The sequence below is a fragment of the Pipistrellus kuhlii genome, unplaced genomic scaffold (genome assembly GCF_014108245.1).
Source record: "Pipistrellus kuhlii isolate mPipKuh1 unplaced genomic scaffold, mPipKuh1.p scaffold_m20_p_11, whole genome shotgun sequence".
NCBI classification, from domain to species: Eukaryota; Metazoa; Chordata; class Mammalia; order Chiroptera; family Vespertilionidae; genus Pipistrellus; species Pipistrellus kuhlii.
In genome coordinates this window covers 16,433,621-16,459,388 of record NW_023425416.1, presented here as the reverse complement: position 1 = coordinate 16,459,388, position 25,768 = coordinate 16,433,621, and the positions used below count along the sequence as shown (strand labels likewise).

Sequence of the window (25,768 nt, the reverse complement as noted above, 5' to 3'; positions counted from 1 at the left end):
TCTTCACTTGAAGACTGGGTTTAGGGGTTCCTCCCACCAGCCCATAGCGTAGTCACCAGGGGCAATCAAGGGCAGTCCCAGGAAGCCCAACAATCCATCCACACAGTGTTTCAGCTGACCCCATTGTGAGCCAGGAGATAACCCTCCCACCTCCAACTCTAGGAACCAAACAAACAATGCTACCAAAACTCAAAGGAAGAGGCTAGAGCCATAAAATGCTGTTTAACAGATAACATGGAAAAATGTTTATGTTAAGTACAAAAGAGACATAAAATAGTATATACAGTAGAATAACAACTATGTAAACACACCAAAAATCTACACACAGAAATGTCTAGAGGAACACTTAACACCAAAAGATTAACAGCGATAGCGTTTGGGTGGAAAACTGATTCTTTTTAAAATTTCCAAATTTTCTTTAATAAACATGTATTATTGCAACCAGGAATTTTTTCTTAAAAATAATAACAATAACCCACTAGCTGGTGGCTGAAGAATGCAGTGCTGTTAACTATCACAAATCGGTAGCTCTGGCACAGACTTGAAAGTGGTGAGCAGCCCCACCCACTGAGAATTCAAGCACCTCTGGCTCCACTGAGAGCATCCATGGCCCCAGCCTTCAGCCTCTTTGGCCAACAGCCTTTATTCTCTTTATTCTGCCTTATTCCCAACATCATCTCGTCACTTCCAGCTGTATCGCTTTCCTTTCCTCCCCAATTAAGGAGTCAGGTCCTTATAGAGGCCATGAGTGCATGTTTTCAAAGGACATGGTACCTCAGCTTTGGACACACAACTCAATACATTTTCCTGCTGATAGGAAAATCATGCTTGTAGCTGCTCTGGTAACAGATATGTTAATTATGCAGGTTTCTATTAACCCTGTTACAAGCTCTCTCTCAAGTTATCCCTACCATGAATTTTCTAACCTGGGAAAGCCAGCAGCGGGCAGTAAACAGCTCAGTTCATTTGGTTTCTAAAATTTCCTTCACTATTAAACGGCTAAGCTATATAAAGTGGGTATCACTGAAGCCGCAAGTCCTAGTCGGCATTGAGAAAGATGCATGCCCCTTAACCTTTAAGTTTGAGGAACAAGTCAAAATTGCTAGCCCTGGCCAGTGTTTCACAGTGGTTAGAGCATCAGCCTGCACCAGGTTTGATCCTGGCCACGGTCAGGAGCATGTGCAGGAAGCAACCATTTACTGCATCTCTCACATTGATGTTTATCCCTCCTTCCCTTTCTAAAAATCAATGGAAAAAATATCCTTGGGTGAAGATTAAAAGAAAAAAAAAGTAACTGCTAAAACAAAATAGTAACTGCTTATAATTCATAGCCTATTTCTGCTGCTGAACAGAGGCAGTAATGGCTTGCTTTCCCGCTAGCAGACATGTATTCTATTAAATCATCTTGTTGAGTCTGTTTCTGAAAGTGCAGGGAATATGTTACCTGCTTCATTAAATGTTTGGGAATTTAGTAAAATAACATGCCATTCATTCATCCTGCTCTAAGAAGGCCATGCAGGGGAGAAAAAGCCATAAGCTAGCCACAGCTCATCTCAACCCTGGTCAGGACCCCTCCCTCTCCAAAGAGAAGGCAAGGAACAGGAACAAGAAAGACCTAACAGGTAAACAGGAGTGACCTGTAATTGGTAAAGCCCCAAACTGAAAATGCCATGGTTGCAGCATCCTGTCCCAATACTGTAAGCCAGACACAAAAGGCATGCAGAAGTGACTGTCACACATATAAAGGTGCAGACAGAGTATCACCAGGCAAAAAAGGGGGCTAATACTGCAGAGAGGGCCCCAAAGTGCAGCTTGATGAACACAAGGAAGTTGTCCCAAGACCCTCAATTAGCTGCCATGGGAATAGCAAACACTTGAAGCTTTGCTCCGTTAAGTCTTCTAAGGGGAAATGTAATAGGGAAGACTCACAAACACTTGTGGCAAATACTATTAACAAAAATGCAGTCTTTCCCCAGTCTGTCCTTCAGCTAAACTCCAAGAAACAACAGGTATTTTATATATATGCATACATACACCCTAATAAAACCCTAAAGTCCAAATTGACTGAAAGATGAAATGACCAGTCGCATGACATGCACTGACCACTAGGGAGCAAATGCTCAATGCAGGAGCTGCCCCGTAGTGGTCAGTGCGCTCCCACAGGGGGAGTGCCGCTCAGCCAGAAGCTAGGTTCAGCTGGATGAGTGCATGGGCAGTGGTGGTAGCCTCTCCCACCTCTGCAGCAGTGCTAAGGACCCCTTGGGGATGTCCACCTGCCAGCTTAGGCCAACTCCCAACATGGGGAATAAATCTAAGCCGGCAGGCGGACATCCCCCAAGGGGTCCCAGACTACAAGAGGGTGCAGGCCAGGCTGAAGGAACCCTGCCCCAGTGCACAAATGCCATGCACTGGGCCTCTAGTATACATATATATGTATGCACATACTTAGATATATTTAAGTGAAGGTGTACACACTGTGCTAGAATACAAACAACAGAAATCCCAGGTCATATATAAAAAGGCTAATATAACATATAACACAGGCCTGGAGCCAGCTCATGGTTGAGAGCTGGAAAGGGATGGTATCATCATCAGACTATGTACACCATTTGTGGTGGGCAGGGAAGGCATCAATGTAAACAACTCAAACTTACTCCACAATACTGGCCCCACATGAAAGTATGATGTATCTCATGTACAAAAATAGACTCCCTTGCTTTTGTACACGACCACACTGGGTAGACACCCAGGAGGACCATGGGTTTGTCTTGATGACGAGGGACCACACTAGGCTACTGCTAAACCTCCCAGTCCCCTTCCTCCCTTTTAGGTTCTTGGGTATTTTCCCACCAAAACCCAGAGCATGAGGCATGTCTAGATCGTCCACCCTCAAATGACTATAACTTGCAAGCTTCCTAGCAACAAGGTCTTTCTGTATCTGTCCCTTTCTGACCCCAAGATATATGAAGACTTATTTCTGTAAATGTTTGGCACCTAAGTAACATGAAGGTTGTGGATTATACCACAATAACACAGGGAAACCAATAATAAGACATGCAGGGTGAGGACAAGGTGCACTGAACTGCTCTAACATCTCAAACCAGAACTGTGGCTTCCCATGCATTTACGGGGGATGGGAGAGGGGATGTGCAGAATTAATAACTTCACTAGCTCCTCAGCAGCAAATACATTCAAAATTGAAGGTGCCTTAAGGGCCCCACTATACCCTAATCATGAGTCTGTCTGGTCATCCTCTGGAGGAGCTTGGTGCAGTTGACGGCTAGAAAATTTAGAGTCCCAATTGAATATGCCCCACCAAGAGTCCTTTTGAAGAAGCTTGGCAAAGTACTTTTTTTCTTTTGAGCAGATGTACAGCACATCCATGGGAAGGCCATGTGGAAGGATGCTCTCCAGCCCAGTCAAACGATCAAGTCCCAATATTAGATCAGTCCCCTCTGAGTTTTTTTCCTGCTGGCCACACTCACTGTACAGAAATAGCCAAACAGCATCAGGATCAGTCATCAATGGTGGGCAACCAGAAGGCCTGGGAAAAGAATATAAAGTCAACTTCAAAAAGCTAAGTTGCTCTCTTAACTACTAAGCGTTCTTTTACCCCTTCCACAGCATCAAGCTGTCCAACCCTTATGGCTGGTGGCCCTCCCTCCCAAACAACCAACTCTGGCAATCTAGGAGAAACACTCCACTTTACACGGTTCTGTTTCCCTCCAATACTGCTACCCTTTTTATCCTTACCACAGAGGCCCAGTGGTAAGGATAAAAAGGAGTGCTGACCAGGAGGTAGGCATCTGGGTAACCTGGCCTTATACTAATGTACCAAGTAACCCTCAGAAAGGCCCTAACCTTCCTGATCTTTAAAAAATGAGGAAGATTGTACTGGATGGTTTTGTTGTATTTTTTTTTCCTGACAGTTTTCATAGGAAGGGGGGAAGGGACGGTGGAGAAAAGAAAGCTAATGTGTTCTGGGTAAGTGCCTCATCCTCCAAACATCCAGGTAGGTTTAGAAGATGTCAAGAGGAAACTGGTGGCTGAGCTCATGATGCTTTATTCTAACAGTGTTATCTAGGAAGAGACACTGCCTGAAGAAAATTTTCTAAGTGATGAGTTATGATCAATTGTAAGAATGTCTGAGGAATTCAGTGATAAGCTGAGAGAAATGGGAATCTTATAGGTTACAACCACAAAAGGCTTGTTCTAAGTATTTTTTTTTTTTTAAATATATTTTATTGATTTTGTACAGAGAGGAAGGGAGAGAGATAGAGAGTTAGAAACATCGATGAGAGAGAGTCATCGATCAGCTGCCTCTTGCATACCCCCTACTGGGGATATGCCCGCAACCAAGGTACATGCCCTTGACCAGAATCGAACCCGGGACCCTTCAGTCCCCAAGCCGACGCTCTATCCATTGAGCCAAACCGGTCTCGGCTGTTCTAAGTATTTTAAGAAGCCAAAAAGCTATCAAAACATAGTCCAGGTAGTTTGGACATAGAACCAGGAGCCAGAGTTAAAACTGACTTAACTCACAGATGATCCCAGATCATAGAAAGAAGAGTTAAATGAAAGGTCAGCCAAACCAGAAATCAGATAATAACAGGTGAAACATGGAAACAACAGTTGAGAAATATAAACTGGGGTGCTCACATACCATGTTCACATACCATGTTGGAACATGCACTGGCAAAGGTCATGAACTTGGGGTTGAACTGCAAACAGGTAATGGGACCTGTATGTTTGCCATCCAACACAGCTACTTTTATACCGCTCCCTCCATTCCAGACACAGATCTTACCTACTTAGAACACATCTTGCTGTGCTCACTTCAGCAGTACAAATATTAGAACATAGCCTGCTGTGCTCGTTGAAACACCCACAACCCAAATGAAGGACATCTCCCACTGTTTACATACCATGTTGGAACATGCACTGGCAAAAGTCATGAACTTGGGGTTGAACTGCAAACAGGTAATGGGACCTGTATGTTTGCCATCCAACACAGCTACTTTTATACCGCTCTCTCCATTCCAGACATGGATCTTGCCATCCTCTGAACCTGAATAGAATGATCAAAGGAACACACAACATCTCAAAGCACAATAAAAAGGCAAGTGGGGAAGAGACATAGACTGGCATCTGAAAAGAGGTCATATTTTAAGACCCAGCCCTCAGCAGAAATTGAGAGGGAGAAGCAGTGAAGAAAATACACTAGAAATTAATTTTGATCCTAATTATTTGTTCCTAAGCAAATAACTTCCCCTCTGACTTTAGTTTTCTCATTAGAAATGGGGGCTGCACCCAGCTGGTATGCACAATGATTGAGTATCAACCCATGCACCAAGGTCACTGGTCAGGGCACATGCCTGGGTTGTGGGCTTGATCCCCAATAGAGGCATGCAGGAGGCAGCCGATCAATGTTGATGTTTCTCCCTCTCCCTTCCTCTCTCCCTAAAATCAATAAAAACATTTTTTTTAAACGGGGGCTGATTTATCATTACATCACCAACACCTAGCCATTAAGATGACTGAAATGGGGGGATGAGAATAAACCAAAGAAATCATATACTTGTATGTATAGCCCATGGACATGGGCAATAAAATAGTGAAGACCTGGAGGGTGGGTAGGGCCTGGGAGGAAGGAGATCAAGGTGAAGAAAATGGAAGATATCTATAAAACTAGCAACAAAAAATATATATATTTAAAAAATATTGAAAGCAGGATTATATCAGAAAGGTAATATTACTAGTAAGATGGTACTTGTAGAGTTTAACCCTAACGCTAGTCCAGGGAAGACCAACATTAATGCCAGTTCCCAGTAAAAAACTGCGAAGTCAAAACTGTTTAAATACACTACACTTTTGGCATACTGTGCTACACAGAAATCTGAGAACATCTTAACAAAAGGATAACAAATATTATCTTAATTAGTTAGAATTAACAAAAATAATACAAACAAAACCTCAATATTAGAAAAATAACCCACAAAGGGTATAAAGAGCACTTACCGATCATAATAAACTGGGAATCTGGAGTAAACGAGGCCTCCAGTGTGACAGCTTTGCTGTTGGCATAACCCTAAAGAAACAGAACCGTTCTCTTGCCAATGTGCCATTAACAAAAACATAACTGCCTAGAAACACTGACCCAGCAGACTCATCCCCTTCCTTTCTATGAAACCATCTTCTCATGCACAACGGCACCAAGTTCCCAAATGTGGCCCCACCCTTTACCACTCACCCCCTACTCCAAACTCCATATTCAAGAGAGCAAAAAAACATTTATGGTCAGGAATTAGAAGACATCTAAATACTAAACTTGGGTCAATGGTGAGAAGTGAATGTCTCAGAATCCAAGAGTTATAAATAAGTTCATATATAGGAACAAAATACAAGCCCGTGCCTCAATCAGTGAGTCAAGGATAGCTGTTTGTCTCCACTAACCAGCGAACTCTCTCAACTCTCAGCCCTGGAGATGGGAACATGGAAGCAGCTATGTCAGCTCACCCCAAACGTGTGCATCACCACTCCCTTGAATGCGTCAATAAGACGAATGAAGCTGCCGTTGGTGGAGATGAGGATGAGTTTGCCATCATTGCTGAACTTGAGTCCTGTCCACTCACAAGTCCGATCGTACTGCATCTTAAATGTTGCAAATGGCCCCTGCAAAAGATAAAAGCAGCAGCCCCAATGCACATCAATAATTCCTCTGCCAGAGCTCTTATCCTATCCCATTTGGATTCCTTTCTGACTAGGGAAAGCAAAGGATGAACTGCTATGACACATGACACTCCCCAATACCTACCATATACCTCTCTATCATAGAAAAGGTTCTTAAAGCCCTAGCTGGTTTGGCTCAGCAGATAGAGAGGATCAGCAAACTGAAAGGTCCCGGGTCCAATTCCGGGTTTCGGACTCAATCCCAGGTAGGGGGCATGCACAGAAGGCAGATCAATAATTTTCTTTCATCATTGATGTTTCTATTTCTTCCTCTCCTTTCCTCTCTAATATATATATATACATATATATTGATTTTAGAGATTTTTTTTTTTTTAAGGTTCTTAAAATGTCCATCTCACCCTTCAAAACTTCCACAATATCAAGATAGCTTAAGGGTTTACCTTATCAAAAGAGCGGAGGTCATAGAGTTTGACCATTTCAGAATTGACGCCTGCAGCAAAAATTAACCCTTCTGGATCAAAAGAACAAACTGGTTTGCCCTGTAAGTGCATGAGGCCCTAAGAAAACAGAAATAAGAAAAAAAGTTAATGAACCTAGGATCCGATCACTATAAAATTTACTTTTCCCAAAGAAAACTGTGAAAGAGACACAAATAGGTAACAGCCTACCTATGGAAGTGAAAAAGTAAAACTGAAATGAAGCTTTTATTAAAAAAAAACAGGTCTCCATACAACTAATTTCAGATCAACCTTAACTGTATTTTATAGCCACTAAATCCAAATAAAAAACCTGAGGCGAAGGCTCCAGGAAAACATTTTTAATGCAGTAAGCCACAGAGCATAATGCAATATGGACTGGATTAGGACATTTGCTTAATTACCAGCTACCTACCAGAAAATCAGACTTGCTCCAAAGTTTTTTTAAAAGACTCTGGGATCCCAGAATGGAACCAATGCTTTCCCCTTTCCTTGAGAGGGAGAGTTGATGACAGTGCCTACCATACATAACACTCAAAGTGTAACTGTGCGGTACCATTACCTGGCAGTTAGGAGACCGGAGATCCCAGAGTCGAATGGTCTTATCAAGAGACCCAGAAATGAAAGTGTCATCCACAGGTGACATGGACAAGGCCACCACCCTGAAATGCATTGAGATAAATAGGAGTTGAAGCAAAATATTTATAAAAACTGGATGTGAACCTTAAACCACTCTACCAGCTTACATATATAAAACTGTTCTCCCCAAACTGCCATTTTAAAGAGCATACTACACAAGCAATCTGGAAAGTCCAAAGCAACTAATATAATGAAAAAAGCAACTTAAAGCTATAACATAAAAATGTATGATTCCAATGCAAATCAAAACACAATGAGATACCACTTCACAACCACCAGCATAACTATAATCTAAAAGAGAGATAACAGAAAAAAAGGAGATATAACAAATGTTGGTAAGGATGTGGAGAAGTTGGAATCTTCATACACTGCTGGTGGGAATGTAATGGCACAGTTCCTTTGGGAAAGGTTTATAATTCCTCAAAACACCAGAGTTGCTATGACCCAGAAATTACAAGAAAAATGAAAGTGTATGTCCACACAAAAAAAGAACACATATGCTCATAGCAGCATTATTCATAAGAGTGAAAAACTGGAAACCCAAATGTCCATCAACTAATGAATGGATAAGCAAAATGTATGTATCCATACAACGGAATATTATTCAACATTAAAAAATGAAGTGCTGATTCATGTTACATACAGCATGTATGAACTTTGTAGACATGATAAATGACAAACACAAAAGGTCATATACTGTCTGATTCTATTTATTCAAAATGTCTAGAAGAGGCAAAGCTATGGAGACAGAAAGTAGATTAGTGGTTGCCAAGGAGTGTGAATGGGTACAAGGTTTCTCTTTGGGGTGATGAAAATGTTCTGGAATTAATATAGTGGAATGGTTGCCCAACTTCGTAAGTGTACTGAAAACCACTAACTGTTTAGTTTAAAAGGGTAACTTTATGGTACTGAACTATATGGGGTACTCAGTGACTGGTCTGTGGCCTAGACTAAAAATCTATATATATCCAAGTGGCCTAGACTAAAAGTCTACACCACTCATTAAGTATCCCATATAGTTCAGTACCATAAATTCACCCTTTTAAAGTAAACAGTTCAGTGGTTTTCAATACACTTACAAAGTTGGGCAACCATTCCATCATCTTTTTTTTTTTAATATATATATTTTATTGATTTTTCTTACAGAGAGGAAGGGAGAGAGATAGAGAGGTAGAAACGTCGATGAGAAACATCGACCAGTTGCCTCTTGCACACCCCCTACCGGGAATGTGCCCGCAACCAATGTACATGCCCTTGACCGGAATCGAACCTGGGACCTTTCAGGCTACAGACCGACACTCTACCACTGAGCCAAATCGGTTTCGGCCATTCCACTATCTTAATTCCAGAACATTTTCATCACTCCAAAGAGAAACCTTGTACCATTCTCACTCCCTATACCCATTCTAGATTTTTAAAATCTAGAAATAGAGGAAATTCAAGTTTTGAATGATACTGAAAGGGGTTCAGGAGGTTTTGGTTCCACTAGAAAGAATTAAACTGTATACCATGAATAGAAAATAAAAAAATTTACCAGCATGGCTGGGAGGGTGGACTCAAACTGATCACTGGGGTCACTCCCAGGAATAATCCAACAGGTCTGGGCTGAGGTCTGAGAATTCAGGTTTCTAACAAACTCCTAAGTGATCATGAGACTGCTAATTTGGGCATTACACTTACAGAGCCACAGGCCTGTGCTACCAGCAACTGTATAGGTCCCTTTGTATGATTATCCCATTAAGAATTACCCACTGCCCAGCTGGTGTGGCTCAATGGTTGAGCACTGACTCATGAACCAAGAGGTCACAGTTTGATTCCCAGTAAGGGCACATGCCTGGGTTGCAGGCCTGATCCCCAGTAGGGGGTGCAGAAGTCATTCAATCAATGATTTTTCTCTCATCATTGATGTTTCCATCTCTCTCTTCTTCTCCCTTCCTCTCTATAACCAATTTGAGAGGGGGGGGGGGGGGAGGGAGGGAGGGGCAGGCGGGCGCGGGGGGGGGGGGGGGGGGGGGATAGCTCACTGAAAAACATTTCTTCCAAGGACTCATCCTGAGCTCTCCTGTCCTCCCTGCTGGTGTTCTTGCTCTGCCATTCTGTGCTCTGAAGAGACACCCTCCATTTCCTCAGCATTTGGACCTGGCCTGCAGAGAAGGACCACATGTGGCTCCACTTTACCTGACCATGGGGTTCTTGAGGTGTGAGCTATGATCTGTGCAGTGACTGTGACTCTACCATATCACCTATGAAGAAAGCCCTTGTGAAAATAGACACTCAGGTGGCTGTTCCTTCTAGGTGTTATGGTCAAATAGTTCCACATTCTGGCTTGGCTATAAAACACTTCATAGATTTAGCAGCTGGTATCACAAATCAAGACTACAGATATACAGGAGCCCTGGCGGAGTAGCTCTGTTGGTTACAGCATTGTCCCAATACACCAAGGTTGCAAGTTTGATCTCCGCTCAGAGCATATACAATGAATCAACCAATAAATGCATAAATAAGTGGAACAATGATGTCTCTCTCTCTCTAAAAATCAATCAATAAAAAAACTTTTAAAAATTTTAGAGGAAATATGCTTGTTGTACTGTTTCATTTGACAAAGAAAAGCTTGAAATAAAAAAGGTGATTGAACTGCACAGCTCATTTGTAAATAGATTTTTAAAATCTAGAAATAGAGGAAATTCAAGTTTTGAATGATAGTGAAAGGGGTTGAGGAGGTTTTGGTTCCACTAGAAAGAGTTAAAGTGTATACCATGAATAGAAAATGAAAAAAATTTACTTTCCTTACCATGTACTTTTTAAAATTTTTCTCAAAAAAAAAAAAAAAATCTTCCAATATAACTCAACTAACATTTACACCAGCTCCCCAACTTAAAAATTTAAAAGATACTGTAAGCTAAAATTTCCTCGAAATGCTAAAGTGATACTAAAGTAAATATTAAGCAGAGTAAGCAAAATGCATGCATATAGATAGACATGTAATTTTATGCCACAGCATTCAGGTCAATAGCTCAGAGGAAATCCATCTTGGATTTTATGCTGAGAGGTACAGGGAACACAAAAAGGAATAATACCTCAACTCTATGGGAGCTTAACTATCTAGTCCAGACATCTCTAAGAGAAGATCAGGTAAGGCTTCCTGGAAGAAGCATTACCTGTGGTAAACATGATTTCAATGGGAGACACCTTTCCAACTGAGAGATAATGATGGGGAAAAGGTCAGAGCCAGAGGAAGGAGAACCTGAGTCCAAGGGAAATGAGTAGGCAAATGTGGAGAGTCTTTAAGGTTTCCTGAGGGAGAATGTGGTCAGAACTGTAACACAGGTGCTAAAGCAGGATGGTAAGGGATGGGGAGATTAATTAGCATTTGACAATAATTCACCTGACAGAACAGAAGCAAAGGAAAGAGTAGGAAGGATTAAAACTAGATAGAATCAATAGGATTTAACAGCTCACTGGATGTGAAGGGAGGGGAAAGGGAGTCCAGAGAATTGATAGGAACAGATATGAAGAAACATGAGGTAAACAGAGAGATGACTCAAGGAACAGAACAATGATGGATGGAGTGTTGGACCTGTCAGGTATGGGTATGGAAAAAACATCTGCACAGATGAGTATAAAACCTGTAGGTGAAAGTTGAGTCTGGAAATCATGGCAGATATGGGCTAAAAATACTGATTTGGGAAGCCACCTGAGTAGATATGAATTAAATCAGGGGAGATATATATTTTTTAAATACCAGGTAGGGGGAGAGGCTAGGATAGAACCTTATTTATTTTAGAGCCAAAAGGAGAAAGAGAAGCCAAGAATAGCAAGGGGACAGAATCCAGATGGAAAAAGTCAGCTGCATACTGGGGAAAAAATGTTTTACTGAAAAGCTGAGCACCCTGCAAAAAAACCTAAGACAATGGATTTTAACTGGAGGCAGCAGGGAAAAAGAAGTAAAACAGCTTAGAAAAATCCCCATACATGATCTGGGACTAGACCACATGTGTCAAACACAAGGCCCGCGGGCCAAATCCGTCCCGCCAGGCCTTGCAATGTGGCCTGCACTGCGCTGTCATCACTGCACTCCGCTGCGTTTCCATCACAATGACAGTTTATGACTGTTCAGTAAACCATTCGGCCTGCGATTTAGGCTGGATTTTAGATTTTAGCCCCTTCTCTGACTGAGTTCGACACCCCTAGACTAGACTGAGACTGAGACTGATTTAAATAGTGAATAACTCTGAGGAGGCAGAGACAGGAGTATGCAAATTACTCATGTTTGACTGTGAAAAGGAGTGGGTGATAGGCTCCAGAAATAGGTTTAAGATATGAGACCAAGTCTGTGGACAGCAAGGAAATGTCCAGTTAAGGAGATGAAAGCAAACAGAGATTGGTTTTGTCAAGGAAGAAAGGCTACTCTTTTTTCAAGAAAAGATTAGAAGGAAGAGTAGAATTTGGGTGAAAGAAATAGAATTTGAAAAGAACTCATTTTGGATGGCCTTCATTTTGTCAAAAGGAGAGGGACGTCTTCTACTAATAAGAATCAGGTGGTCAAGAGATTGAACAACTGGGAAGATTAGAAAGAATTTTGAACAACTGCAATCTAATCTTAATTACAGACAACAGTATATTAGTGAACATTAATTTGATTACAAACAAGGAAAAACATCTACTACTTGTCTCAAGCCACTCACTGTCTGGCACTACAGTAATCAACAGCTGCTGCCTCTTACCTTAAGCAACATAGAAATGCCCTGACCAATCAGAGTGCAGCCTGGCTCTTGGTCCACCTCCTGTCAGGGTACTCTACCACTCCGAGCCTTACTTGGTTTCTGGACATTTGCTAATGAAAGCTAATGAGGAAGTAACCCCCTCCCTGTGATTAAAATATCATCCAAGGGAAAAACATGTTTAACATTCAACCAAAACTTGACAAACTAGAGAAAAAATACTGAGGAAATTGGCGAAGGATACAACAGAGAAGCAACCTACACTACCAAATATTATAGAATAAGGAAACAAGTTTCTTGACTTTCAAAAGTAACAAAGGACAATTATTCTTTTGCATCCTCATTAAGATCCCCACATAGAATATGTCTGTGTAGAGCAGAAGCCTGCTGAAATGGGACCACCTTACTGGAAGGCTTCATATATGTACAGATATCCCTTTCATTGGGGTTCCTAAATGCTAACAGTATTTTTTATTACATAGGTTTCCACTGAATATCTTTAATCTACCGTTTTTCCTAATTACGTTTTAACTGTGATTTTGAGACAGACCAGTAAACCAGGACAAGTGGACTAGGGAAAGTAAGATCAAACTGTTAAACAACAGTTTGCAACCATCTAGAAATTCAAGATCCCAAGCAGTTACTAGTACAGCCATCTAGTACAGTGATCGCCAACCTTTCGGACCTCATGGACCAGCAGTGGGGACCACCAGTTGGCGACCACTGATCTAGTATATCCTATCTTCCCTAAACCAGGGACATTTGAGTAAATGATTCCCACTTATCCTAACCAGAGGGTAAATAGCTTAAATCATTCTATGCAGGGAGACAGCAGGAATCCAAATAGTGCCATTTGCTAACAACAACTAAGGACCGATGAAGTTAAGAGAATAAACCTCATTTTGGTACATGAGCATAAAGCTGATGAATATTCTATCGAGATTCTCCCTTGAGACTTCCCCTAAACACCCAGTCCTTAAAAACCCTCAAAACAAAGTTCCCAGCCTACTTTCTCCTTCCTACTTCTTTCCCGTAGACATGTATCTCCTAAACTCCAAGGGACCCCACAAGGCTTGCAACCAGGACAGCAATGGGCAGTGGCAGATCATCCCCAGCAAACCCCTGGAGCCTGTACCCAAGGTCCTCTTTTCTCTGACATTTTAGTGAGCCAAAGCAAACCAGCCTAAGCTCATTTCCCAGCCCTTCCTTGTTTCATTGTCCCCAACTTTAATAAACGTCCTCTAAAATTCACCTGGACTCCATGCTGTGAAATTTTTCCTGCACGAAATCAAGACCCCACAGGCTGGCCTTAGGCAGACTCACCAAGGACCAGTCCCCTTTCCGGCAACAATTTAATTTATCTATGGAGTCCTACCCCTACCTCCACAACCTCAGTTAATCAAGAGTTGACTGAGGGGAGATTAACAAAAGAAAACCAAGAGGAAGGCCAAGCAGCAGTGAGGAACTAGCTTTATTTCACAGATAAAAAATCTCTCTATTCATTCTTCTATTATCTGAGAGCTCAGAGATAAAAAAAAAAAAAAAAAAAACTATCCATGCCTATAACACTTGGGGTCTTACCTTTTGTTATGTCCAGGAAAGTATCTGATGTATTTGTTGTCATGCAAGGACAGGTAACGAATAGTATCTGCAAGAAGACAAATAAGGCATGATGATATCCTACTATTTTTAAAGAAACTTACTTTGCATCTCATCTTGAAAAGGCAAGATCAAAGAAGTCACTGCTGTCTTTAACACAAGCAACGTGTGAATAAATAGTAAATAATTCCTTTCCACAACTGAAAAGAGGGCACTACAGATCTGACATTATTCAAAAGCAGAATTCTTAAGTTGACAAGACTATCGAGCAATAACCTCACCTAAATGTGTTTACAATTTATTTGCATAAAAACTAAACAAAATGGAAAGAGAAGTTACTTCTTTTCTAATTAACCAGCTATCCACTGGTCCCTTGTGCATCAGAGAAATTAGTTTAAAATACTAATAAAGTGGCCAAAAGAAGTGAGAAAATTTGGATTTCAAAGATCTTTAAGATATTTTCAAAATAAAACTCATGAACTATACCAAGAGTCAGAACAGTGAGATTTTGACAATAACAACGAAAGGAGTAATCGTAGAGATTTGTGCTTGGATAAAATAAGACACTCAAAAACCAAATGATTAAAAGATGGTGGTGGGAAAGGAAATGAAGTGCCATAAAGAATAGAACTGGAAAGTATTATGCTCTTAAAAAGACTATGAATAAGGAACAATTGTTGAGAAAGTAATAGGAAATGATGCCAAAATGCAGAAAGGAAAGCACAGAAAGAACATTCTGGAGGAAAACAGAACACAGGAACAAAGACACTAACAACACCAAGTCATCCCAATGGTTCACAGGAGTAGTTTCTAGTAAAAGGGCATTTAAGCTGAGAGAGGGTTACAAAATTGAACTCTACATGGTTTTCCTTGAATACATCTTTAAAGTTCTCCAATAACTACTAAGTCTTCCTGTTTGTCCTGTTGCTAGGAGCTACTCACCTTTCCTAAGCAGAAAAAGGCTTTCTCCCCATTACCTGGTTTCCCAGAGATGAGCAGGGCGTTGCCATCCTCTCCGCCCCACTCGGTAGCTGGCGCGCTGTTCCTGGCAAGGCAGTGGCCTGTACAGTTATCTCCTGTACCGGGTGGTATCATAGACCCTCAAACTGTACAAACTACTACCTCAGCCTGGAATCAGGCAAAAGGAAACGAAGCGTTGAAGGAACTCTTCAGGATGCACTCGAGACAGGAAAGGCAATATCCTCACAGCAGAGGCCTGGCAGCAAAGCTGCCAAGTGCCACACATTTGCCTCATCTTGAACCAGATTTGGACAATCCTTATTTAATCACCCAGAAAAAGACCCCAACAGAAGAAATATTCCAGTCATGCAGATAATCACATAGATATGTATCCTTAGGATTCTAATGTCTTATATATGCTTGTCAAAAGTATCAAATGCATGCTTACTTAAAAAAATATAGGTATGAAAAGCAGAAATAATATACTTACTAAAACTCAATTACAGGTAGAAACATCTCATTAAATATTTAAAAAAATCAAAAAGAGCAGAAACCGGTTTGGCTCAGTGGATAGAGCGTCAGACTGAAAGGTCCCCGGTTTGATTCCGGTCAAGGGCATGTACCTTGGTTTGGGCACACCGCAGGAGGCAAATGATCAATGTTTCTCTCTCATCAATATTTCTAGCTCTCTATCCCTCTCCCTTCCTCTCTGTAAAAAAAAAAAAAATCAATAAAAAATATTAAAAAAATAAAATATCATTCTAAAAAAAAAAAAAAAAAAAAAAAAGACATTTCTGCTCTCAGACTGGCAGAGCCACAATAACAGTGTAAGCAATCTCTGTTGAATGACATTAGAAAAATCTTACCGCAAAAAAAGTGAAACAATCAAATTAGTGAGAATTTTTTTAAAAAGGAGTCCTAACATGGAAGTGTTGCCCAGTCAGTGTGGCTCAATGGTTGAGCACTGACTTATGAACCAGGAGGTCACAATTAGGTTCCTGGTCAGGAACATGCACAGGTTGAGGACTTAATCCCCAGTGGGGGGGCGTGTAGAAAGCAGCCAATCAATGATTCTCTCATTATTGATGTTTCTTATCTCCCTCTCCCTCTATCTTTCTCTCTGAAATCAATAAAAATATATTGTAAAAAATAATAATAGCCAAAACTGGTTTGGCTTAATGGATAGAGCGTCAGTCTGTGGACTGAAAGGTCCCAGGTTCGATTCCAGTCAAGGGCATGTACATTGATTGCGGGCACATCTCTGGTAGGGGGTGTGCAAGAGGCAGCTGGTCAATGTTTCTCTCTCATCGACGTTTCTAGCTCTCTATCCCTCTCTCTTCCTCTCTGTGGAAAATCAATAAAATATATTTAAATAATAATAATAATGATGATGATGATAAAAGAAAGTGGTATTGCTCAATTATCAAGATCATCTGTCACTGAGAACTTATCCAGGTGAAATGCAGGTAAAAACCGAGACCATTATTAGAGAAAAAAACTCACAAGTTTCATTTCTGAAAATAATTTTACTCTTCAAAGACATTAGCTTTACTTAAAAGGGAAAAGGATAAAATTCAGATAAAAACATTGTCCCCAGAATTAAAGACAAACAAGGTCAGCACAATGTCCTTTATTGACACAGACCATAAAAGATTGGGCATACACTAAGAACTCCTCTAGATCCCATAAACTATCATAGCTCAAGCATTTATAAAAACTTTTCTCAAATCTCTATATTTTGAAGAGGAGGTACTATTGTTTACCACTTGCTGTGTGTCAAGTATTCTTTCCTTTCATTTTTTCTAAAAGTATTCTTCTAAGTTTCAAGAAGTACAAACCTTAAACACCATTTGTTGCTTCCTATTTCCACTTTCTACTCTAAACTAAATATCTTTCATACTCAATTTCAAGACTTTCAAAAGCACTTGCGGCTTGCCTCCAGCATCTTTTCAGTCATAACAATGTTAGCACTGCTAACATCATAGGAAAATATTTAAAGTAACTACCACCAAAACAGAAATAGTCACAAAGATTCCATTAACTATTTAACAAAGGAAACCATGACCATTAACTACTAAAAAGAAGGCTTGCTTACCATCTATTTTATTAGAGCTGTAAACGACTGTGTTTGCTGCATGAGTATATCTGATGAGGTCCACGCCATATTTCTTACTGTACAGGGTTCTCTTTGGTCTGATAAGAAAATGGATAGAGAAAGAAAACCATCAAAATCCTCCATCATCAAAATCTGGGATCTTCATTTTTTAAAAAGCACTTGAATGATTTGGCAAAGATGAGGATTCTTGGTAATCTCTAACAATGGAAAGAATCAGAATTTCTTACAAGAGGGAAGAAACAAATGAAATCAATCAAGTGCAACAGCTTTTCACCAAAGGCAAAGATTCGAAAGTGGAAGTAAATCTGAGGGCTCAATACAGTCTTTATTACAATGTTCAAAAGTTAGCTTTGACAAAAAATACATCTATTTGGGAACAAAGGCACGCACGCACAAAGTCATCTTGTTAACAAAGGGGGATATGGCAATACATCAAACCAGTGAGGCCAGAACTTTCTGTTTACCTTTCCTAATAACCTGCTGTCGCAGAAGCTATCCAATCTCCCTATCCTACATGTCCAAAGTACTTACTGAGCCTTTTGAAAGGCAAGCCTAACTCTCCCTAGCAAAACTAGTTAGTCAGTCATTCATTGCTTTCTTTTTACTTTAATGCAAAATCAATCCATTCGCTGAAGTTCCTTAAATGTCTTCCTCTGTGGAAGCCTGAGGATCAAGCTGAAACCAAATTCAACAAAATCATTAACCAAAACTTCATAATGTTCTACATTTATGTGTAGGAGAATTTCATAAATCCTGTACGAATGTTTACCAAGAGTTTTGATTTATGACAAAGATCACCCTGTCATCAATGCAAATTCATCTTGGCACATAGATGCTAAACTATCAGATGATCCAGGCAGCTATAAGAAATCAATCATATGCACTTCCAATATTTTTGTTTGTTCTCACCTGAGTATATTTTTCCCATGAGAGAGTAAGAGGGAGGGAAGGAAGGAAGGAGAAAGGGACATCAATGTAAGAAGTCTCACCTCACATCAATTGGTTGCCTCCTGCACATGCCCTGAATGAAGTGGGGATTGAATCTGCAACCAGGTATGAGCTCCTGACCAGAAATCAAATCCACAACCCTTGGGTGCATGGGCAGACATAACCACTGAAAACACTGGCCAGGTCTCAATATTTTTTAATGTCAGTAAGATTAACAATTTCCCTACATAAAATGCATTTCCAAACAAGACTTCTCACTCCAAATGAACTGAATTTTCCATTTCTTACCATTACTGAAAGATCAGCTAAAAAGATCAGCTCAGAGGCTAGCTACCTAGCAAAGTCCACTGTCCAGAGTTGTTCATTGGGGTTACTTACTATATGGTGGTATCCAGTGAGAATGAATAAATACATAAGAGCATGCACATGTGCTTGCTCTCATAAGATAGTTCAGCGTTTTTCAACCGCTGTTCCGCGGCACAGTAGTGTGCCGCGAGATGTTGCCTGGTGTGCCGTAGGTGCAGACAAGACAAGAATTTTATAATTTTTCACTATTTTGTTTACTTAATATTTCATAATAAAGTAATTATAAAATACTTTCTTTGTGTTTATTTGATTCCTATTCAAGAGAATTACTTTATATATAGTCAATATAGGCACAGAGTTAAATTTTTTAACATTTTCTAATGGTGGTGCGCCTCGTGATTTTTTTCATGAAACAAGTGTGCCTTTGCCCAAAAAAGGTTGAAAAACACTGAGATAGTTGACTTTGCCTCTATCAGTGAAAGGAGAAGCTTACTTGTCCCAGTATTTCAGTCTATTAACAGTAGAGCCTAAAGAGCCAATGTTAAAGTCTGTGGTGTAAGGAAAATTTTCAGTTCCACTCTTATATACTAGGTGTACCGGTTAATAATGGAGGATTTTGTAATCAAAGAAAACAAGGTAATTTTGAGAGAAACATCAAAATTGCTTTATTCAAAGTAATGTCCATCGCTAGCTACACAATTTCCCCATCTTTCAGGTAATTTGTGGATATCGCCCCAATAGAACTTTTCTTGTTTTGAGGCACACCATTCAGAGACCCAATTTTCCACTTCTTATGTTTTGTTTTTTTGTGTTTTTTAAATATATTTTATTGATTTTTCACAGAGAGGAAAAGAGAGATAGTTAGAAACATCGATGAGAATCATCGATCAGCTGCCTCTTGCACACCCCTTACTGGGAATGTTCCCGCAACCAAGGTACATGCCCTTGACCGGAATCGAACCCGGGACCTTTCAGTCTACAGGCTGACACACTCTATCCACTGAGCCAAACTGGTTTCGGCCACTTCTGTTTTGAAGTGCTGCTCAGAACGTGCATGTGCCATCGATTGGAACAAGTGGTAATCTGAAGGAGAAAGGTCTGGTGAATATAGCGGGTGGGTTAATACTTCCCAGGTGGGTTAATACTTCCCAAAGTCTTCTAATGTGTCTTTAACTGGTTTTGAAGTGTGTGATGGTACTTCATCATGAAGCAAAATTACTTTGCTGTGTCTTCTGGCACATTCTGATGGTCTCACGACCAAAGTGTGATTCAAATTGATTATTTGTTGTTGGTAGTGATCAGTATTAACAGTTTCACCTGGTTTTAGCTCATAATACACCACATCTTCCTGATCCCACCAAACTCAGAGCATTGTCTTCTTTCCAAAGCGATTTGGCCTTTCAGTTGAGTTGATGGTTGATCTGGATCAACTCATGATTTTGTGCATTTGAGACTCTCAAAATAAATCCAATTTTCATCGCCAATCACAATTTGATGCAAAAAAACAAAAAACTTTTTCATGCTTTCGTTGAAGCAACATTTTACTGGTTTTTCATTGACTTTTCGGTTTTCCATTTATATATATATATTTCATTCAGTTGACGTGGCACCCATTTTCCTTCCTTTAAAATCTTTCCCATTGCTTGTAAATGATCGAAAACTGTTTGCTGAGCAACGTTTAATCTTTCTGCAAGTTGTTTTTGAGTTTGACACACATCTTCATCCAGTAAAGCTTGTAATTCTTAGTCTTCAAACTTTTTCAGTTGACCTGGACGTTGTCTTTCACATCGAAATCATCACTTTTAAAGCATCTAAACCAGCGTTCACAAGTATCTTGAGATGAAGCATGTTCACCATAAGTTTCCCGAAGTATACTTTTTCTTCAAAATAATGAATTAAAACTTACCACAAATGCTCTTTTTTGGGGGGGTTGGGGGACATGAAATTCAACACTTCTACTAGTAAGCATAAAAATATCTATGATGTTAACACCTTCAGCAAATTTGACATATGAAGTTTTGAAACTTGCTGTAATACAACAAAATAGCATATATATCAAATCCCATATATATCAACATGTGTAACTCCATCTATTGAAAAAAATCCACATTAACTGGTACACCTAGTAGCATATTTGCCTCAAATTTGTCAATAACACTAACCTGATATTTGTTCTTAATTACAGAAATCTTTTACCACGTGATTTTCTAGTTTGAAAGTAAGATTCTAATGTACTGCATTCATTTCAGAGAACCTTTACAAAGCCCAGGAACAACATTTTTTAACAAATATTTTGGTAAGCTTTTCTCCACCAACCAAAATCATGGGTTGATCTAGATTGATGATTCTGGTGGTCAAGAATGAATAAATAGCCCTAGCTGGTTTGGCACAGTGGATGGAGCTTCTGCCTGCAGACTGAAGGGTCCCAGGTTTGATTCTGGTCAAGGGCACATGCTCAGGTTGCAGATTCGATCCCCAGTAGGGGAAATGTAGGAGGAAGCCAGTCAATGATTCTCTCTTATCATTGATGTTTCTATCTCTCTCTCCCTTCCTCTCTGAAATAATAAAAATATATTTTTAAATAATGAATAAATAACATTAAAGCCTTCTTTTTGGATAATTCGCATCATCTGCCACAGATAATATCCTTCATATTCTCTCAAGTTGAAAAAAAAAATCACTCAATGGATGAACTCCATTATAAAATTTTAAAGAACAGTAAACTAGAAAACATAGAGCATAAAGAATATTGTTTGCCCTAACCAGTTTGGCTCAGTGGATAAGAGCATTGGCCTGTGACTAAAGGGTCCCAGGTTTGATTCCGGTCAAGGGCATGTATCTTGGTTGCAGGTACATCTCCAGTAGGGAGTATGCAGGAGGCAGCTGAATCGGTTTCTCCCCCATCGATGTTTCTAACTCTCTATTCTATCCCTCTCTATTCCTCTCTGTAAAAAATCAATACATTAAATTTTTAAAAAAAGAATAAACGGGCTTGACACCTCCAACTTCTAGGGGGAAAAATGTGTATGTTTAAATATGTACATAGCCAAAACCGGTTTGGCTCAATGGATAGAGCGTCGGCTTGGGGACTGAAGGGTCCCGGGTTCGATTCTGGTCAAGGGCATGTACCTTGGTTGCGGGCATATCCCCAGTAGGGGGTGTGCAAGAGGCAGCTAATCGATGACTCTCTCTCATCGATGTTTCTCTCTATCTCTCTCCCTTCCTCTCTGTACAAAATCAATAAAATATATTTAAATATGTACATAGAGAATAAAGCAAATGGGGCCAATTATTGGATCATACGGGTGTTCTTTGGAACATTGCTGTGACTTTTCTATAAGTTTGTAATTATGTAAGAATGCTACATGAGTGAATAAAACTATAGTATGTCATAAAATTAGCATTTTACTTTTATCAAGATAGGACTTCAAGTCACTGTCATTCCTCCCAACAAGTCAAAATTTATTTCCTTTGAATGAAGATATGCACTTTCATCCTCAGATTCCAGGGAGAAGTTCTAATCTGTGCACAAGCATTTCAAGGAAGCAAGGTTCAAATTACTTCTAGCTCCAGAACCCCACAACTGACCCCCACCCCAGCTTTATACATTACTCTCTTCCAACCAGATTAAGTGGCCAGATATGGACAGAAATCCATATGCTAAACAAATTAAGATGAGTCAAAAAACTCAGCATCACTCTAGCTAACAAATTCTCTTCCCCCAGGACCACTACTATAGGCCATCCTCCCACACAGAGCAGGCAAATCCAGAGCCAATTACATAATACTTTTTCATAGCCTCAGTGGGAAAAAAGTGGGTAGAACACTATGGCTCAGACCAAACAGAATTACTTTAGATAACTAAACTCACAAAGAGACAAGTTCTATAAGAAAGTTTATAGGAGACATCAGTGTGTATTTTTAAAGGCAAAAAAAAAAAAAAAAAAAAAAAAAAAAGAACAACAACAACAGCTGGAGAAGATAAAGGAAAACCCAAAGATTCAAAAAATAAGATCTGGAACTAGACAACAAAATGAAGTCTGACAAAACCAAACATCTGCAAGCCTGCTTGAGTCAAGTGGCTGAAGGGAAATAAAATTTAGTCTAACCCCAGTTCTGCCCCAAAAGAGCTCACAACTTGGCAAGAACTTTAAGAAAGCAAATCTACAAGGGTGAGGTGAAGCTGACAAGGTCCTCAGGAAAAAAAAAAAAAAAAAAAAAAAAAAAATGCTGGGCTTACAAACAGGTGTGGTGAGTCTCCAGAGGACTTGGGGGGCAACGTATAAATTTCATGGTTAGACTAGACTCGGTTTTTTGATAATTCCAAGTGGACCATAAAGTGTAATTTTTTTTTTTAAGCGTGTAAGAGGAAACACAACATTGTTATACGATGCTTTCTTTGTTCTAAGTTCTAAGGGGAGGTCCACATTCGGGTCGAGATGGGACGGCCAAGTTTGTTTGTGCCTGGCAAAAAAAAAAGGAAAAGTTTCAGATGTTGGTTAAAAAAAAAAAAAAGTTCACTCATAAGCGTGGGCATCGGGTCCGAAGGAATGTGAGCATGATTTGGAACAGAAAGGAAAGGAAGGGGGGGAAAATCCTGACGCTGAGAACTGCAACCCACGCGGCCTTTCAGCAGCAAGGCGGCGGGAGGCTGCGGGCCAGGGGACGGGCGGGTGCCAGCGCTGGATGGAGGTCACCTCCGCGGGGGCACGCAGGACGGCCGGCTGCGGCGGGGGAGCCGGCTCCGCGGTTCGGCGGGCGCCGGGGGCAGAGCCGACGGGCATCTCGGATGGAGTAGGAGGCGCGGGAAAGCCACCCGCTGGGCAAACCGGGCGCTGAAAGGTCAAGGTCATGGCGGGGTTTGGCAAGAGATGCAGGGCGCTCTGGGAAGAGATCGCAGACTTAGAACATACTACTCCTAGCATTACAACCGTTACTTCATCAAAAAATAAATAAAAAAGGAAAGGTCTCCTGGACGGCTTCGGAATGGAAACGGCCCTGGCAGGAGCGAATGCAAAGTAGGCCGGAGGCGGGAGTCGGAGCGGGGAACGGGAGCGCGGGGCGACCCGCGGGCGGGAGGAGGGGCTCGGGGCCGGGCGCGGGGCCAACCGCCGCACTCACTTGCCCTCCTGGCAGTCGTACAGCACGATGGAGTCGTCGTCGCTGCTGGAGATGACCGTCTCGCCGTTAGGGCTGAAGTCGAAGCAGTTGATCTTGTCCGAGTTCTCACGAAACACCTTGGCGACGCGGAAGCTCCGCAGCACGCCGTCGGTCAGCTTCATGGCGGCAGCGGCGGAGCAGGGCCGGGGCGGGGCCCCGCGGCGAGCGGGCAGGCGAGCGAGCGAGCGAGGGAGCGGGCGGGCAGCCGAGGGGCCGACCCAGGCAGGGCAGGCGCCGCGCCGGCGGCGAGCGCGAGAGCGGCGGACAGTCGGGGCGCCTGGTCCTCTCCCTCCTCCTGCTCGTGCCACGCTCTCCTGACAGGGAGGCCTCGCCGACCGTTGCTTCTCGCTGTAGGCTCTCGAGCAACCGACGCGGATCAACTCATTGTGTCGGCCATCTTGGGGCGACTGGCAAAAGCCGAGGGCGAGGGACCTCACCGCGGGGCACGCCGGGAAAGGGGGCGGGGCGGGGCCAACGGCACGAGGCCGGGAAAGGGGGCGGGGCGGTGACGTCAGTGACGGCTCTCGAGAAGTGGAGTAACAGCGTGGCTCCGGGCGGCGGTTTCCCAGCCCGCGCGCGTCGGGGCGGGAGCCGCCCACCGCCTCCCCCGTGGGCCGGAAGACCGCTTTGTGCCGCTTTAGCCCCACCCCGGCTCGGGCGCCCCCTTCCGGCGCCCGATCGCAGGCCACGCGGAGGTCCGCTGTGTCAGTCAGTGAACCCAGCGCTGGCGGGCTTTAACTGCCAGTCCTGGGCAGAAGGGACATAGATTCAATTTCTGTCTTTTTCCTGAGTGCGTTATACTGTATGGTAGGCTGCACGCATTTTAGGGATGAATATTTTTTCATTTGTATATACACACTTTTGTGATCCCGAGCCAGAACTTTAAGCCTTCTTTTTAAAACATTTTTAATGTATAGCATAAAGCGCAGAGTGAACTAATTGTAAGTGTACCGCTCCACACTCATCTAAGTTTTAAAAAAAGGATGTACATCAGATGACATGATATACTGTATAGAGAGAACCCTAAAGATTCCACCAGAAACTACCAGAACTGATAAATGAATTCAGTAAAGTAGCAGGATACAAAATAAATATCCAGAAATCAGTTCCATTATTTTTTCGAGGATATTTTTCTAGTGATTTTTTTTTTTTTTTTTTTTTTAGAGAGAGTGGGAGGGAGGGGGAGAGATAGAGAGAGAGGGAGAGAGATATTGATGTTGGTTGCCTCCTGCACACTCCCCAAACTGAAGCTGAGGATGGAGCCTGTAACAGAGGTACATGCCCTTGACTGGAATGGAACCTGGGACCCTTCAGTCAGCCGCCAGATGCTCCATACACCAAGCCAAACCAGCTAGTTGCATTTTTATACACCAAAAGTGAACTATCAGAAAGGGAGACTAAGAAAACAATCCCACTTACAATTGCATTAAAAAAAAAAAAAATCCTAGCCTGTTTGGCTCATTGATTGGCTGCCTTCTGCACATTTCTCTCTGTCTTCCCTCTCTTCCACTCTCTCTAAAAATCAATGAAGAAATATCCTTGGGTGAGAACTTTTAAAAAATTAAAAGTAAAAATAAATAAATAAATAAAATAGCCTGGCCATTGCTCAATGGTTGCATCAGCCCACCAACTGAAGGGTATCAAGTTCAATTCCTGGTCAAGGACACATACCTTGTTGGAGGCTCCATCTCCCCGGGAGTGTGCGGGAGGCAACCAATCAATGTGTCTCTCTCACATTGATTTTTTAAAATTCTTTTTTGTTTTACATTGTTGTTATTGATATCTCTCTCTTTACGCGTCCCCCCCACACTCCCTTCCTTCCACTCGCTTTAAAAAAAAAGTCAGTATGCATGTGCTCCCAGACCATGTGCATGCACACCCTTCTGCAGCAGTAAAGATAATTGCCTTGCTGAAAAATAAATACATAAATAAATGGGAAAAATATCCTGGGGTGAATATTAAAAAATAAAATAAAATACCTAGGAATAAATTTAACCAAGAATGCAAAAAACTTGTACTTAAAAAATTAGGACACTGAAGAAATAATTTTTATTTTTAATCCTCACCAGAGGATATTTTTCCATTGATTTCTAGAGAGAATGAAAGAGAGAGGGAAAGATAGAGAGAAACATCAATGGGAGAGAAACACATTG

At 41.4% G+C, this 25,768-nt stretch overlaps 1 protein-coding gene across 1 annotated transcript; it reads right to left on the bottom strand.

The window, feature by feature from the left end:
* Positions 1-218: 218 nt before the first annotated feature.
* WDR82 (WD repeat domain 82) lies at positions 219-24,040 on the bottom strand. Its single transcript, XM_036430963.2, has 9 exons — positions 23,577-24,040; positions 17,181-17,278; positions 14,108-14,174; positions 7,729-7,828; positions 7,131-7,247; positions 6,517-6,672; positions 6,019-6,088; positions 4,926-5,068; positions 219-3,544 (listed from the first exon to the last, which is right to left on the bottom strand). The coding sequence occupies exons 1-9, from the start codon at positions 23,735-23,737 to the stop codon at positions 3,515-3,517; spliced, it is 942 nt and encodes a 313-aa protein (XP_036286856.1). The 5' UTR covers positions 23,738-24,040; the 3' UTR covers positions 219-3,514.
* Between the last annotated feature and the right edge of the window lie 1,728 nt (positions 24,041-25,768).